This window comes from Salvelinus sp. IW2-2015, linkage group LG13 (assembly GCF_002910315.2).
Source record: "Salvelinus sp. IW2-2015 linkage group LG13, ASM291031v2, whole genome shotgun sequence".
NCBI lineage: Eukaryota > Metazoa > Chordata > Actinopteri > Salmoniformes > Salmonidae > Salvelinus > Salvelinus sp. IW2-2015.
The window spans coordinates 22,005,350-22,020,422 of record NC_036853.1 but is presented as its reverse complement, the minus strand read 5'-3'; the positions used below and the strand labels follow the sequence as shown (position 1 = coordinate 22,020,422).

The window sequence follows — 15,073 nt, the reverse complement described above, 5'->3', positions numbered from 1 at the left end:
CCATCAGCGCAGTACAAAAAGAGGGCTTGCAATTTCAACCAATCCCAGCAAATTTACCACGTAGTATGATTCAATTAAGCCACACGTCAACAAACTTTTTCCCTTTGCAACTCATTTTCACCACAAATTAAACKGTTTTTGCATATTGCCATTCAAAATGTCAGAATTGCCGCAGCAAAATTGAGCATCTTTGCCCGCAAACTTTAAAAACAATATATATATATCTCTATATCGCCTGCCTGTTATTAATCTTTGACGTTTGTCCTCTGCCCCTGCAGCAGCCCTATAAATGCTAAGAAGCTGAACAGCCTGAGCAGCAGTAGTGACTCGTACGTGGGGCTGTGGAGGAACTACCTGATCCTCTGTTGTAGCTCCGCCACTTCCTCCCCCAACTCCTCCTCCTCCACCTCTGGCTCCGTCCGCTGCTCCCCGCCTGAGACGCTGGCGTCCACGCCGGACAGTGGCTACAGCTACGACTCTAAGGTCAGAGGGCATGACCTATCCATTTTTTCTCTCTATACGTTTACTTGATTGCTGTCAGTGTGATAATGCCTATTCCAAGTTGAGAAAATGCAGTGTTTTTTTACTATATACATCTCTTATCCTTTTAGTTAGATATTGAAAAATCATTAGTTTTCATTTTGATTTCTGATCTTTGTGTGTGTCCAGATTATTGGCACTCCGTCCCCCTCATCCCTGTTCAAACACGTTGTCCCGATGATGCGCTCTGAGAGCATGGACATCACAGAGTCACTCGTCCTGGGGCTTGGCAGGACCAACCCCGTGGCCTTCAGGTGAGGGAGCCACTCTGTACGTCCGCCTGTGGCTGAGAGTCATGTTTCAGTTGCCTGTGTTCGAATTTGCATGTTTGAATATATAGTAGTGTGTGCGTTATTTGGTTAGTAGGCACAGAATGTAGTGAGTGAGTTTGTATGAGCGTTTGCCCGGTAGTTTTCCTTACTTCTATTCCGTCTTCCAGAGATCTGATAGAGGAACTGAACCCCATCATTAAGGAGGCTCTGGAGAGGAGACCTGAGGTGGGTGCAGCTCACTGACCCTCACATCTCCATGTATCTAACATAACACTGTACTACCTGCTCAGTACTGGCTCTGCCCCTCTTGTTGCAGAACATGAAGCGACGTAGGCGTCGCGACATCCTGAGGGTCCAGCTGGTCCGGATCTTTGAGCTGCTGGCCGACGCTGGCGTCGTCAGTCAGACGTGAGTGGAAGCCAGAACAGAACCATTACATATAAATACACAAGTAGTTATATAGTATCCTAGAATAGAATCATGGACCTTCCATCTTTTGAATTCACTGACCCCTGTACTGTACCCCCTGTGTGTGTGCAGGGGGAGTGGCGGTCTGGACGGGGAGAGTCACTCTCTGAACTCGACACTGTTGGAGTATGTGGATCTGACGAGACAGCTGCTGGAGGCTGAGAACGACAAAGATTCAGACACACTGAAGGACATCCGCTGCCACTTCAGCGCTCTGGTGGCCAACATCATTCAGAACGTCCCAGGTACTACACACACACACACACACACACACACACTATAAAGTGTAAAATGTTGTATATGTGTGAGTGGCTATTTGACATCTGCGTATGTATTCCCACCAGTGCACCAGAGGAGGACCATCTTCCCCCAGCAGTCTCTGAGACACAGTCTATTCATGTTGTTCAGCCACTGGGCGGGGCCCTTCAGCATCATGTTCACCCCACTAGACCGGTACAGCGACCGCAACATGCAGATCAACCGACACCAGTACTGTGCTCTCAAGGTACAACCAGCTGTTCACACGCAAGACTATCTCTGAGATCCCACTCTGTAAACACMTCATGACGGGGTAAATGTTTGTCTACTGCGTGTCTGCAGGCCATGTCGGCAGTGTTGTGCTGTGGTCCAGTGGCTGATAACGTTGGCCTCTCCTCTGACGGTTATCTCTACAAGTGGTTGGACAACATCCTGGACTCTCAGGACAGGAAGGTAAGAGAAGAGCCCTTCTGCACTACAGCCCCACTGCTGGGCTTAAACTATTCCTTGATTACCACCAGCTGTCCGTCATCTGCACTGATATGATRGCCAAACAGGATAAGGCTAAACTTTCACGGGTTCAATTACTTTGAGTGGTACGGATGAAGGGAAGGAAATAGCTTGACTCTTGAGGTGCAGCGCTGAGTGTATATGGAGGGCTTGTGCTGATGGTCCCTCTGATGGTCTGTTTCTCTGTGTGTCCCCCTGCAGGTGCACCAGTTGGGCTGTGAGGCGGTGATGCTGCTGTTGGAGCTGAACCCAGACCAGAGTAACCTGATGTTCTGGGCTGTGGACCGCTGTTACACTGGCTCACGCCGCGTGGCTGCCGGCTGCTTCAGGGCCATCGCCAACGTCTTTCACAACAGGCACGTCGGCCATTTTTATAGTGTGTGTGTGTCTCTGTGTATTAACTCTGTAATCRATGATGTGTTAATATGATTGATATCGTATGGTCTACAGGGATTACCAGTTTGACACTGTGGTGCTGCTGAATCTGATCTTGTTCAAGTCGGCTGATTCATCCAGAGATATCTATGAGGTGGCCATGCAGCTGCTGCAGGTTGGTTTGACACGATCCGGGACACATACTGGATCTATTTGGGAAAAATCCATTATTTTTTACATGTACTTAATGGGATTTTTCTGTGCGTGTTCTGTTCCCCAGATCTTGGAGCCCAAGCTCTTCCGTTACGCTCACAAACTGGAGATCCAGAGAACAGATGGGATCCTGAGTCCTCCCTCCCCGCTGCCACACCTCTACTCTGTCTCCTACTACCAGCTGTCTGAGGAGCTGGCCAGGACATACCCAGAGCTCACCCTGCCCATCTTCTCAGGTCTGCACTGTTACATCACACATTGTCCTACACTCTTCGGTCTCATTGGGCAAATCTCAAAGGACACCCTGGTCAATGTAGTGCTCTTTAAAAGGAAATGGCCAGTCATTCGAGATGCGTAGCTTTGGCGTTTGGCACGTAGATTTGAGTCTTATCGGTGCGGCGACTGTGCTGTTTCCTTCCCCAGAGGTGAGCCAGCGTATCCAGACAGCACACCCTGGTGGTCGCCAGGTGATGCTGCACTACCTCCTGCCCTGGATGAACAACGTGGAGCTGGTGGACTTCAAGCCGTCGCCACGGCGACAGGAACCCCCAGTCTGTGAGGAGGAAGAAGAGGCCCACGAGCGCGACATGATGATGGTCAACAGCCGGCGCTGGCTCAGAGGGGAGGGCTGGGGCTCCCCACACGCCACCACCATGGTGCTCAACAACCTCATGTTCATGACCGCCAAGGTACGACCGCGACCTGACCCCACACAGGCATTACGTTGTCTGCTGCTGATAAATGATAGTGTTTGTTTGAACTGTGTTGCGCTTGTGCATACAGTACGGGGATGAGTTTGCGTGGTCAGAGATAGAGAACGTGTGGACCACCCTGGCCGACAGCTGGCCAAAGAACCTGAAGATCATCCTGCACTTCCTCATCAGCATGTCAGGGGTCAACAGTGAGCCCAGCCTCCTGCCCTATGTAAGTCCAGTTTACACACACTGTCCTCTCTCCCTCACACCTCCCATATCCAACCATTATTCAGTCATCTCAAATGTTTGTTGAAACGTGTGTGTTGTCAGGTGAAGCGGGTGGTGGTCTACCTAGGCAGGGATAAGACTATGCAGCTGCTGGAGGAGCTGATGTGTGAGCTGGACCTGACAGACCCAGTGAGCTCTGCTGTCACTCACATGGACAACCCTCCCTACTACCGCATCACTTCCAGCTACAAGATCCCCTCCGTCACCTCAGCAGGTATATATCACACTGTCTTCTATACATGTCCCTCCTCTACGTTATAGCCCTACTGTTCTGGGATATGAAACACAGATGCTTGATGTTTCTATGTTACATATTCTCCCGTCTGCTCCCTCATGGACTGTTGGACTGTATGAATGACTGTCATAATGACATTGTCTGTCATGTACCTCATAAACCTTGTTGCCGTAGTTTCTAGATGTCTATCCCCATCTCTGTCCACAGGAACCAACTCCAGCAGTAACACCATGGTGCCAGGAACCGACGGTCACCATGACAGCAGCAAAAATAAAGACTCCAACATGGATGACGGGTATGAGATCACACACTAACTCTCTCTCTCACACACACACACACACACACACACACACACACACACACACACCGAGACACTCCCAGTAAGACTACAGCTGTCTCTATGTTGTCTGCAGTTCCACCCATCTGGACATCTACAGTGGTCTGAACAGCAACCTGAGCCGTCAGCACCACCGCCTGGAGTCTCGTTACAGCAGCAGCTCTGGAGGATCCTATGAGGAGGAGAAGAGTAAGAGACAGCCATACTACTCTATGCTTTATATACAGTTGAAGTCAAAAGTTTGCATACACTTAGGTTGGAGTCATTAAAACTCGTTTTTCAACCACTCCACAAATTTCAAGTCGGTGCATGACACAAGTAATTTTTCCAACAATTGTTTACTGACAGATTATTTCACTTATAGTTCACTGTATCACAATTCCAGTGGGTCAGAAGTTTACATACACTAAGTTGACTGTGCCTTTAAATAGCTTGGAAAATTGTCATGGCTTTAGAAGCTTCTGATGGGCTAATTGACATCATTTGAGTCAATTGGAGGTGTACCTGTGGATGTATTTAAAGGCCTAACTTCAAACTCAGTGCCTCTTTGCTTGACATCATGGGAAAATCAAAATAAATCAGCCAAGACCTCAGAAAAAACATTGTAGACCTCCACAAGTCTGGTTCATCCTTGGGAGCAATTACCAAACACCTGAAGGTACCACGTTCACCTGTACAAAACAATAGTATGCAAGTTTAAACACCATGGGACCACGCAGCCGTCATACCGCTCAGGAAGGAGATGCGTTCTGTCTCCTGGCGATGAACGTACTTTGGTGCGAAAAGTGCAAATCGATCCCAGAACAACAGCAAAGGACCTTGTGAAGATGCTGGAGGAAATAGGTACAAAAGTATCCACAGTAAAACGAGTCCTATATCGACATAACCTGAAAGGCCGRTCAGCAAGGAAGAAGCCACTGTTACAAAACTGCCATTAAAAAGCCAGACTACGGTTTGCAACTGCACATGGGGACAAGCTCATACTTTTTGGAGAAATGTCCTCTGGTCTGATGAAACAAAAATAGAACTGTTTGGCCATAATGACTGTTATGTTTGGAGGAGAAAGGGGGAGGCTTGCAAGCCGAGGAACACCATTCCAACCATGAAGCACGGTGGTGGCAGCATCATGTTGTGGGGGTGCTTTTCTGCAGGAGGGACTGGTGAACTTCACAAAATAGATGGCATCATGAGGAAAGGAAAATGATGTGGATATATTGAAGCAACATCTCAAGACATCAGTCAGGAAGTTAAAGCTTGGTCGCAAATGGGTCTTCCAAATGGACAATGACCCCAAGCATACTTCCAAAGTTGTGGCAAAATGGCTTGAGGACAACAAAGTCAAGGTATTGGAGTGGCCATCACAAAGCCTGACCTCAATCCCATAGGAAATTTGTGTGCAGAACTAAAAAAGCGTGTGTGAGCAAGGAGGCCTACAAACCTGACTCGGTTGCACCAGCTCTGTCGGGAGTAAGGGGCTATAATTCACCCAACTTATTGTGGGAAGATTGTGGAAGGCTACTTGAAATGTTTGACCCAAGTTAAACAATTTAAAGGCAATGCTACCAAATACTAATTGAGTGCATGTAAACTTCTGACCCACTGGGAATTTGATGAAAGAAATAAAAGCTGAAATAAATCATTCTCTCCTATTATTCTGACATTTCAAATTCTTAAAATAAAGTGGTGATCCTAACTGACCTAAGACGGGGAATTTTTACTAGGATTAAATGTCAGGAATTGTGAAACTGAGTTTAAATGTATTTGGCTAAGGTGTATGTAGACTTCCGACTTCAACTGTATATACATACTGTACGTCCACGTTGCCACAGGTGTGTGTGATAAGCCACTGTTTTCGCCAGGTGACTCCATGCCGCTGTATGCTAACTGGCGTCTGAAGGTGATGGACCACAACCGTCCCGAGCCCCTCCCTTTCCCTCCCACAGGGGGCTGCTGGTCCCCTCTGGTGGACTACCTGCCGGAGACCAACACCCCTGGAGTACCCCTCCACAGGTAACCTCTACCCCCCCTCTCCACTTGACCTCTGACCTGTCTGTATGACCTTTCCCCTGTCCCAGCTGACCCTCTGGTGTGGTGTATCTCAGGTGTAACATAGCTGTCATCCTACTGACTGACCTCATAGTAGACCATGGGGTCAAAGTGGAGTGGAGCGCCTACCTTCACCTCCTGCTGCACTCCATCTTCATAGGTAACTAACCACTCACCTCTATACAGCTGACTGATTACAATTTAAGTGAGGTATACTTGTCTTTATACTAATCATTTACAGGCAAAACAAATGCAAAACTCTACTTTTGCCAGTGTTCATGGAATAGATTTTCTCAGCAGTCCCTTGTGTTGTTTCTCCCCCCACCAGGGTTGGACCACCAGCACCCTGAGGTCTACGAGCACTGCAAACGCCTCCTGCTTCACCTGCTGGTCGTCCAGGGAACCAACAGCGGCGTCCAATCCCTGGCCTCCGTGCTGCTGCGCAACCGAGAGTACAACGACCCCAAGGTGCTGACCGTGAAGCCACCGCCCCACGAGTTCAACCTCACAGGTCAGTAGCGCTCTGCAAAGATCTGAGTAGCTTAGCTCAAGCACGCAAATATCCCTTTGCCTGGTTCTGTATTGTTCAATAAGATCAGTAGGGGGCAGCAGAGATCCACGTCCTCATTTGCTCTCCAGTCTTCACAGATCAGTGTGTGAAATCTCAAGTTTCTAGCGATTCGTCAGCCATGCTCGTGTCTGTGTGTTACTCACGCAGGAGTGTGTGACTTTGTGCCAGACTACCAGCCGTCTCCCATGACAGACTCAGGCCTGAGCTCCAGCTCCACGTCGTCCAGCATCAGCCTGGGTGCAGGAGTCGTCCCCCTGCCCCACCTCACCCCCACCCTGATCAACGAGGTGGACGTCACCGCAGAGCAGTACGAGAAGGTCAAAGCCCTCATCGAGTTTGTCACCTCCAGGTAGTACCCGACACTCAACTACACTACATTTACCTGAAAATCTGTTTTTTGCACTGTATGTGTCTGTCATGGCTCTATATATCAGTTTGTCTTATGTGATGTACTGTACCATCATGATTCATTTCTTCATCCAAACCATGTATCTGATCTCGCACTTGCAGCCATGTCTGAAAGGATGGGGTATCGTTCATTTGCATGTGTTTGCGTGTGCTACTACAAACCATTTTTGTCTTTGGGTGAGAATATCAGGGTTCGATGAGTTGTGACGATCATTCGGACTTCCCCTCGTTTTCTCTCCTGATTCGATCTTGTCTTCCTGTCCTGCAGGAAGCGGGGGCCCCTGTGGAACCATGAGGACGTGTCACCCAAGAACCCCAACATAAAGAGTGCTGACCAGCTGAGCGTGTTCCTCCGACATGTAGTGACAGTCTTCAAACAGTCCCAGTCAGGTCCTTGTGTGTTTGTCACTTCCTTATCTCTCTCTGCTGCACTGACTGTCCTGTCTGTAGCATTTCTTAGCGCTAAAATATTGCCATTAAATATCCCTCTATTCTTATGTCTAGCATCCTTGTTTTTATATTAAATATCTCTGGCTGTTTATGTGAATCAGGTTTCCAACTGGAGCAGTTGCTGAGTGAGGTCGCCCTGCAGACTGCTCTGTCCTGCTCATCTCGTCACTACGCAGGACGCTCCTTCCAGATCTTCAGGGCTCTCAAACAACCCCTCACAGCCGCCACACTTTCTGATGTCCTCTCACGCCTCGTAGAGACAGTGGGCGACCCGGGAGAGGAGGCACAGGTGAGCTAGACGACCCACCGGTATCAAGACAACCACCTTCTAGTATGACCTTTGGGCTGTCTGCTCTATTAGTTTTCTCACTAACTTCTGATCTCAGATGAGAGAGAGCATAGCCACTTAAACAGGGACTATACTCCAMAGGGTTCAGCCACTCTGACCTGTGATCAGTGTGGATCAGCAGCTTTGTTAGGAAGCAGCAGCCACTGGGTACTGCAGTATCAGGGGTCGGTTTGTCTCGGTGGTTGACCTCTGCTCCTCTGTCTCCTCAGGGTTTTGTTATCGAGCTGCTGCTGACTCTGGAGTCAGGGATCGACACGCTCGCTGACACAGTCAAGAACTATGACCTCCTCACTGCCTTGGCACAGTAAGCACTGACCAGTTAGATCTGGGCAATTCCACGGTAACAGTGACAATGAGACTCTGATTTTTCACATGAAAATGTATGTCTAACAAAACCAATGATTGCAAAGTTAAGCAAACCATACAACTCTATGCACAAGGACTACTTAACAATTTCCACTGAGAATTTTACAAAAACACGTTTACAGTGCAGTTGCAAAGTTTGGTAACAGAATGACTGTTTGTGCTGTTTGTTCCGTCATTCTGTTACCGAACTTTGCATCTGCACTGTTCTTCAAGTAAATGTGTTTTTGTAAAATGTTCAGTGGACATTGTCTCACACTGTTACTGTGGAATTTCCCGTCGCTGATACAAACACAATTTTGTCAACTCGCGCTCTCTAAACACACGCATTATGGACACTTTAAAACCCTGTGTTAGCGAAATACTCATTGTCATTTATCCTGCAGGGCCTCTGCCCATGAGCACCTGCTGGGGGCCAAGTTTGCAGCTAAAAGGAAGAGCACGGGCCAGCTGAATCTGAGTAGCGGTGGTCTTTTCCACCAAGGCCACTACCCCCACAGCCACACCCGCAGCAACTCCCTCCGCGCCAGCCTCATGGGTGAACGTAAGGGAGACCGCCGCCGCAGTAACACCCTAGACATCGCCGACCGGCTGGCCGGTAGCCACGGCAACCTAGCACGAACGCAGAGCTTGTCGTCGTTGCGGGAGGGTGGCAGAGGGGGTCCTGGGGAGGAGGCCATCCCTCCTGTGGACCCATCCAACCTGATGGCCACGGTGTTCTGGATAGCAGCCTCCCTCCTGGAGTCGGACTATGAGTTTGAGTACCTGCTGGCCCTGCGGCTGCTCAACAAGCTACTGGGCCAGCTGCCCCTGGAGAACGCAGACAGCAGGGAGAGACTAGAGAGGGTGCAGGCCAAGCTGAAATGGTACAGCTTCCCTGGTCTGCTGCAGCTCTTCCTCAAGGGCTTCACCTCAGCTTCCACCCAGGAGCTCACCATCCACCTGCTAAGCAAGCTCATCAGCGTCTCCCGCCACACACTGGTCGACCCCTCCCAGGTGGCAGGTAAGCGAGCAGGTATTGATCTTATTGATTTTATTCAGCACAAGTTCCTGGCTTCATGCTTGGTAAATGGCACTAATCCCCCCTAGAGCCTTCCGATGGGGTTAGACCTGTTTCTCTTCCTGTGTTAGCTCAGACGATCTAGATTCACTTGATCCTGACGTCGTCTGTTGCCGTCTCCTTGTAGGTTTTCCTCTGAACATCCTGTGCCTGCTGCCTCACCTCATCCAGCACTTTGACAGCCCCACTCCGTTCTGCAAGGAGACGGCGGATAAGATAGCCAAGGTGTGTGCCGAGGAGAAGTCCGCCACGCTGTCTAACCTGGCCCACATGATGAGCCTGTACAGCGCACACAGCTACTCCAGAGACTGCGCCAACTGGATCAACGTGGTGTGTCGTTACCTGCACGACGCCTTCGCTGAGATCACGTTCAATCTGGTCACATACCTGGCCGAGGTAAGCACCCGCAACACCAGGCTTTCATAGAAGTAATGAGGAGAATCAAAGCTGGCAACTTATTACGTAGTCCATCTACATTACACCCACTGGTTAACCTCCATTTACAGGAGCTTGTGTTTTTTTATTATGGCAAGTCAGCAGTTGATTGTTGATCAGCTGGTAATCAGATGTCCAACATCTAACCATGATAGCTGCTGTGAGCCTGTTCCTTACCCTTCCCCTCTCATCCCCAGTTGCTGGAGAAAGGCCTACCCAGCATGCAGCAGTCCCTGCTGCAGATCATCTACAGCCTGCTGAGTCACATTGACCTGTCGGCTGCACCCGTCAAACAGTTCAACCTGGAGATCATGAAGATCATCGGCAAATATGTCCAGGTGAGACCTGGACGCCCTTTAGGTTTCAGCTCAACACTCTGACACTGTTTAGGCCTCATCTCTGGGAGGTTTGAGAAGAATGAACGGGAATTGGCTGATACAGTACATTGTGTCAGGCAGCTCTATTCCTGTATGTGTCACGTGGCTCTTTCATTTCAGCAGATACAGCCTTTGGTGTGTAAGAGAGTGAATATGTGAGGGAGAAAGCCAGAATGACTCCCTCTCTACAGAGTGACGCACTTGAAGATTTAAAGCAGGTCATGGATCTCAGGCCATTTGGACATAGTCAGCCAGCCAAGGCTCTTTATAGAAGAGCCTTTTACCAGCCCTGACCCCTGGGCTTGAACTGCTCTTCAGTCAGAGCTGCAGCTGGCCTGACTACCACTCCTACCCTCCCCCACCCAGCCTCAGGACAATTCTCCACTCACCGACCTCCACAGCAGTGTGTGCTTTTGTACAAGTGGATTCTTTTGTTAGTATGTTTGAATAAAGACTATTAATTCAGACTGAGTTCTTTCAAGGTTGCTTGTAAGGGTTGTCAGCCTGGTCCGAGTAGGATCGAATATGCTGACCCTCAACACAGGGGCCCCACAGGGGTGTGTGCTTAGTCCCCTCCTGTACTCCCTGTTCACCCAKGACCGCGTGGTCATCGTTAGACTCCAGCCTCCAAAGCCATAGACTGTTCTCTCTGCTTCCGCACGGCAAGGTGCATTAAGTCAGACACCAACAGGCTCCTGAACAGCTTCTATCCCCTAGCCATAAGACTGCTAAATACGTGGACTAGTTGACACTTCTATGTGATTTTGACACTGTCTCTATGCAAACTCATAGGACTCTACACACTCACGCATAACATGCACACACATTTATACTGACTCTACACACGCACACACACACACTTACTCACATGCAATCCTCATTTACGCTGCTGCTACTCTGTTTATCATACATCCTGATGCCTGGTCACCTTACCCCTATACATATCTACCTCTTTCACTCCAGTATCCCTACACATTGTAAATATGGTATTGGATATGACCCTCTACATAGCTTCTTACTTTTGCGTGTTCTTATTTTTATTTCTCATGTTTTTGTTCTACCTTGTTATTTTTAGTACTATATTGATTACTGCATTGTTGGGTTTGAAGCTTGCATGAAAGGCATTTCACTGTACTCGTGTACATGACATGAAAACCTGAATTAGAAAATGTCATACAGTATAATAGGAGCACTGACTGTGGACATTTTGTTCCTTCACATTTGTGGATAGCCCTAGAATTGGATGGTGTTTTGTATGGGAAAGAACAAGAGGCTTGAGTTGAAAGACAATATATTTCTTAACTTTCCCTAGAACTGAGGTGTCCTCCTAAAACCATTTTAAGATTCTCTCCTATTGACAATCTAACCAACACCACCTCTGTTCCTGTGCGTTCCCCAGAGCCCGTACTGGAAGGAGGCCCAGAACATTCTGAAGCTGGTGGTGTCTCGGTCGGCCAGCCTGGTGTTGCCAGACGAGGTGCAGCGCTCCTACAGCACCGAGTCCTCTGGATCCCCAGAGATCGCCTTCACTCGCATCTTCAACAACTCCTCTAAGGAGCTGCCCGGCAAGACGCTGGACTTCCACTTTGACATCTCAGAGGTGAGGTCTTGCCTGCTCAATGTGTAAATTGATGTTTTTAAACTGTTGTGTTTTATGTTGTAACATGTTTTTGTATGAAACTGTATGTGCTGCTAAAATGTCAATACAAAGAAGTACCTTTCTCTGACATCTGTCCTGACCTACGTCCTCTTGTTATCTTTTCGTCCTTCTCTGATTGATTGTTTTTTTCACTCTTTCCATGTTTCTCATCTTTTACCTTCATCCCCTACCATTTATCAGAAAATAATTGGACCTGTATAATTGAGATTAACTGGTTTAACCTTTGACCCCCAGACACCCATCATAGGGCATAAGTACGGGGACCAGCGCACAGCTGCAGGGCGGAATGGGAAACCGCAAGTCATCGCTGTGACCCGGAGCACGTCCTCCACTTCCTCTGGATCCAACTCCAACGGCCTGGTGCCTGTCAGCTGGAAGAGGCCCCAACTCTCTCAGGTACTTTCAGCCACTGGATATGTTACGATGTGGTTTGCTATGTTTAACGTTGGAATGTCTCATGCATTTCTGGTTTATGTTGTCTTATTTCAGAGGCGAACCAGAGAGAAGCTGATGAACGTTCTCTCTCTGTGTGGTCCTGAGTCTGGCGTTCCCAAGAATCCTTCTGTAAGACACCTGGCATGTCAAACTGTGAGCGAGCAGGACTAGTGATCAACTTCAACAAAACATATCCTATCCCTCCATGTGCTTTATTGAACATGTTTACTATAACTGTACTCTCTGTGTTTAGGTGGTGTTCTCATCCAACGAGGACCTGGACTCAGGTGACCAGCAGACCAGTCTGATCCCCACGGTGGAGGAGGTGGTGAGGGAGGAGGATATGCAGGGAGAAGATGCAGGAAGTGAGCAGCAGTTTGGAGTCTTCAAGGACTTTGATTTCCTGGACGTGGAGCTGGAAGATGCTGAGGTGAGGGGTGATGTACTGTTACTGTACACGAGGATAAGTCATCTGTACACACACACACACACACACACACACACACACACACACACACACACACACACACACACACACCTGCCTTGTATATGATCATTTGCAATAGTCGCTCTGCTGTTGCATCATTTTAGATCATGTCGTTGATGGGTGAAAATAAATGGTTTCATTCAGTGTGTGTGATTGTGGGCTCGTGCACTCAAGTGTGTGTGTGTGCAGGTCTTGGTATGACTTTTCTTCCATGTTGTCCTCTAACTGTCCCTACTGCCTACTCTTCCTAACTCACTTTGTTACCTTTCCTCCTTTCCCGCCACAAGGAGTTGCAGGTAAGTTTTGGGCCAGCAAGAGCTGCTCTCCTCAGTGCCCTGGTGTCCCTCTGTCAGTCATGTGATTGTCACCCTGTAGAAGCACCTGTTTTGTCAGTCTAGAAACAGACAGCCAATGAAGCATGCCACAAAAACTTTTTGTTTCATGATCGATGTAGTCTGCACTTTGTCCTGATTTTCCTCCTCTTGTGCTTTTATTTAGTTTGTCTTTAAAGTTTTGCAGCTCTCTGTCCGAAGTGATTAGGGTCAAAGCCTTAGAGACAAGGCGTTGTTTCCTCCTTTTCCCATTACTGCAAACACAGCTCCTTTAGATGTGGCATGTTAGTGACGTATTTCTGTTTTCTTGTGTACTTGTGCTGTTGTCATCATCCACATCTTCGACAGATATCTCAAACTTCAGTTAGTTCTACTGGTATCTGACTGCTGTTTCCTTGGGTGTCCTGTAGGGGGAGAGCATGGACAACTTTAACTGGGGCGTGCGTCGGCGCTCCCTGGACAGCATGGACAAGGGGGAGGGAGACGGGGACACGCCGTCCCTGCAGGAGTGCCAGTACACCGGGAGCACGCCCAGCCTCAACCTCACCAACCAGGAGGACACGGACGAGTCGTCTGAGGAGGAGGTACTGAGCGCTAGCCAGATTCTCACCCGCTCTGGCCTCGTAAGTCTCACCCACCACCAGGGTGCCCCCGTCCCCCTCCCGTCCCCATGCTCCTCACACAGCCCGTTGGCATGGTGTGTGTGTGTCCGCTGAGCAGAGCGATTGCAGAGCTGCTACTTTACCCGGTATGGCCTGGGGCTAGATGCTTGCTTCCGCTGGTAACAGTCACTATTTCACCCCAATCCTAGATGCTCTACTCTAATTTTACCCACAAACCAGTACCCCCCTTCCCCCAGAAGTTTGTTTTTAGGTAAGTAAAGTAGAGACCCAAACACTGTACTTCTAAGAATCAGTCCAGCTTTCTGATATGTTTAAGGTCACAGACATAATATATGGGAATCAATGAACTAACTGGGAGATGAATTACAATAAAGTGAAACTCAAGAGTCCATAGCATGCCATGTAAAAACGTATTTAGTCAAGTTACAACAGGCATCAAATTAACAGCATGTTCCTTTATGAGCATGAACCCAATTTAATTTTAACCCCCAACCTCTGGCTGCCTTTCTCTAACGTCTGTTTGCTTTGCTAAAAAAAWATATATATCTTCCCAGGGTGTTATCGACAATATGCTGTTATTCCTGGAGCTGCTCTTCAGTCTATGCTGTCTTCTTATTCCTCCTTTGTGCTTGATAGTGCACTGTGAGACTGATCCTCTAGTGGCCCTTGGGCCCAAAGACGGCTCTGTAGTAACTTTTAAACAATGCTACCATGAGCATGCAGCATGTCATTTGCAGACAAAGTAATGTGAGAATATATCGTTTTTCGAATAACAAGAATGTTTTGTAAGAATGCCTGGAACATAGCAGATTTTTTTTTATTGGTAAACGTCTTACTTTTGTATGCAAAAAAACAACAAAAAGAAACTTGCATGTTGAACAATAAAAACTAAACAGTATACTAGCAGATATCCTGGAGACACGGAGCAGAGGACCAGATAATATATAGAATTTGGAGGTTTGATTTAGTATTTACTATCTAGTTCCAAATGGAAAAGTTGAACCGRTCTTTGCGTCCGTCTCTCACTCCAGATGAACAGTGACTCGGCTACGGACGATGCCACGTCCAACCACGTGGACTCTCTGCAGCAATCGCAGGAGTCGTCCAGCAGTGCCTTGACAGAGGAGACCACGGCCCTGCTGCCCCGCCAGGACAGCACTGCACTGGAGATGCCGCGCTCTGACTCAAACAGCAGTCAGCTGCCTGAGGTGCGACCAATCGGGAGAAATAAAATCGGGGTGCTCTGGTTCTTTCTAGCGCCTTTTCTTCTTTTAACCACTTTCTAC

General features: G+C 48.3%; 1 protein-coding gene across 24 annotated transcripts in view; it reads left to right on the top strand.

Moving 5' to 3' along the window:
• LOC111972303 (protein furry homolog-like) overlaps nt 1-15,073 on the top strand; it is an 88,130-nt gene that overhangs the window by 60,684 nt on the left and 12,373 nt on the right. For 9 of the 24 annotated variants that reach the window (XM_070446186.1, XM_070446177.1, XM_070446169.1 and 6 more), the window contains 31 exons: nt 279-483; nt 670-794; nt 980-1,037; nt 1,129-1,220; nt 1,353-1,525; nt 1,625-1,785; nt 1,881-1,991; nt 2,250-2,404; nt 2,499-2,598; nt 2,704-2,872; nt 3,060-3,325; nt 3,420-3,560; nt 3,662-3,833; nt 4,062-4,149; nt 4,268-4,380; nt 6,051-6,201; nt 6,294-6,397; nt 6,566-6,748; nt 6,956-7,157; nt 7,485-7,612; nt 7,768-7,955; nt 8,225-8,319; nt 8,765-9,393; nt 9,566-9,834; nt 10,071-10,211; nt 11,650-11,850; nt 12,145-12,306; nt 12,400-12,498; nt 12,599-12,775; nt 13,575-13,787; nt 14,819-14,995. In XM_070446186.1, the coding sequence (XP_070302287.1) occupies nt 279-483; nt 670-794; nt 980-1,037; nt 1,129-1,220; nt 1,353-1,525; nt 1,625-1,785; nt 1,881-1,991; nt 2,250-2,404; nt 2,499-2,598; nt 2,704-2,872; nt 3,060-3,325; nt 3,420-3,560; nt 3,662-3,833; nt 4,062-4,149; nt 4,268-4,380; nt 6,051-6,201; nt 6,294-6,397; nt 6,566-6,748; nt 6,956-7,157; nt 7,485-7,612; nt 7,768-7,955; nt 8,225-8,319; nt 8,765-9,393; nt 9,566-9,834; nt 10,071-10,211; nt 11,650-11,850; nt 12,145-12,306; nt 12,400-12,498; nt 12,599-12,775; nt 13,575-13,787; nt 14,819-14,995 (5,248 nt within the window). The remainder of the gene's footprint in view (nt 1-278; nt 484-669; nt 795-979; nt 1,038-1,128; nt 1,221-1,352; nt 1,526-1,624; nt 1,786-1,880; nt 1,992-2,249; nt 2,405-2,498; nt 2,599-2,703; nt 2,873-3,059; nt 3,326-3,419; nt 3,561-3,661; nt 3,834-4,061; nt 4,150-4,267; nt 4,381-6,050; nt 6,202-6,293; nt 6,398-6,565; nt 6,749-6,955; nt 7,158-7,484; nt 7,613-7,767; nt 7,956-8,224; nt 8,320-8,764; nt 9,394-9,565; nt 9,835-10,070; nt 10,212-11,649; nt 11,851-12,144; nt 12,307-12,399; nt 12,499-12,598; nt 12,776-13,574; nt 13,788-14,818; nt 14,996-15,073) is intronic. The other 15 variants (XM_023999282.2, XM_070446187.1, XM_070446178.1 and 12 more) reach the window with 10 other exon arrangements.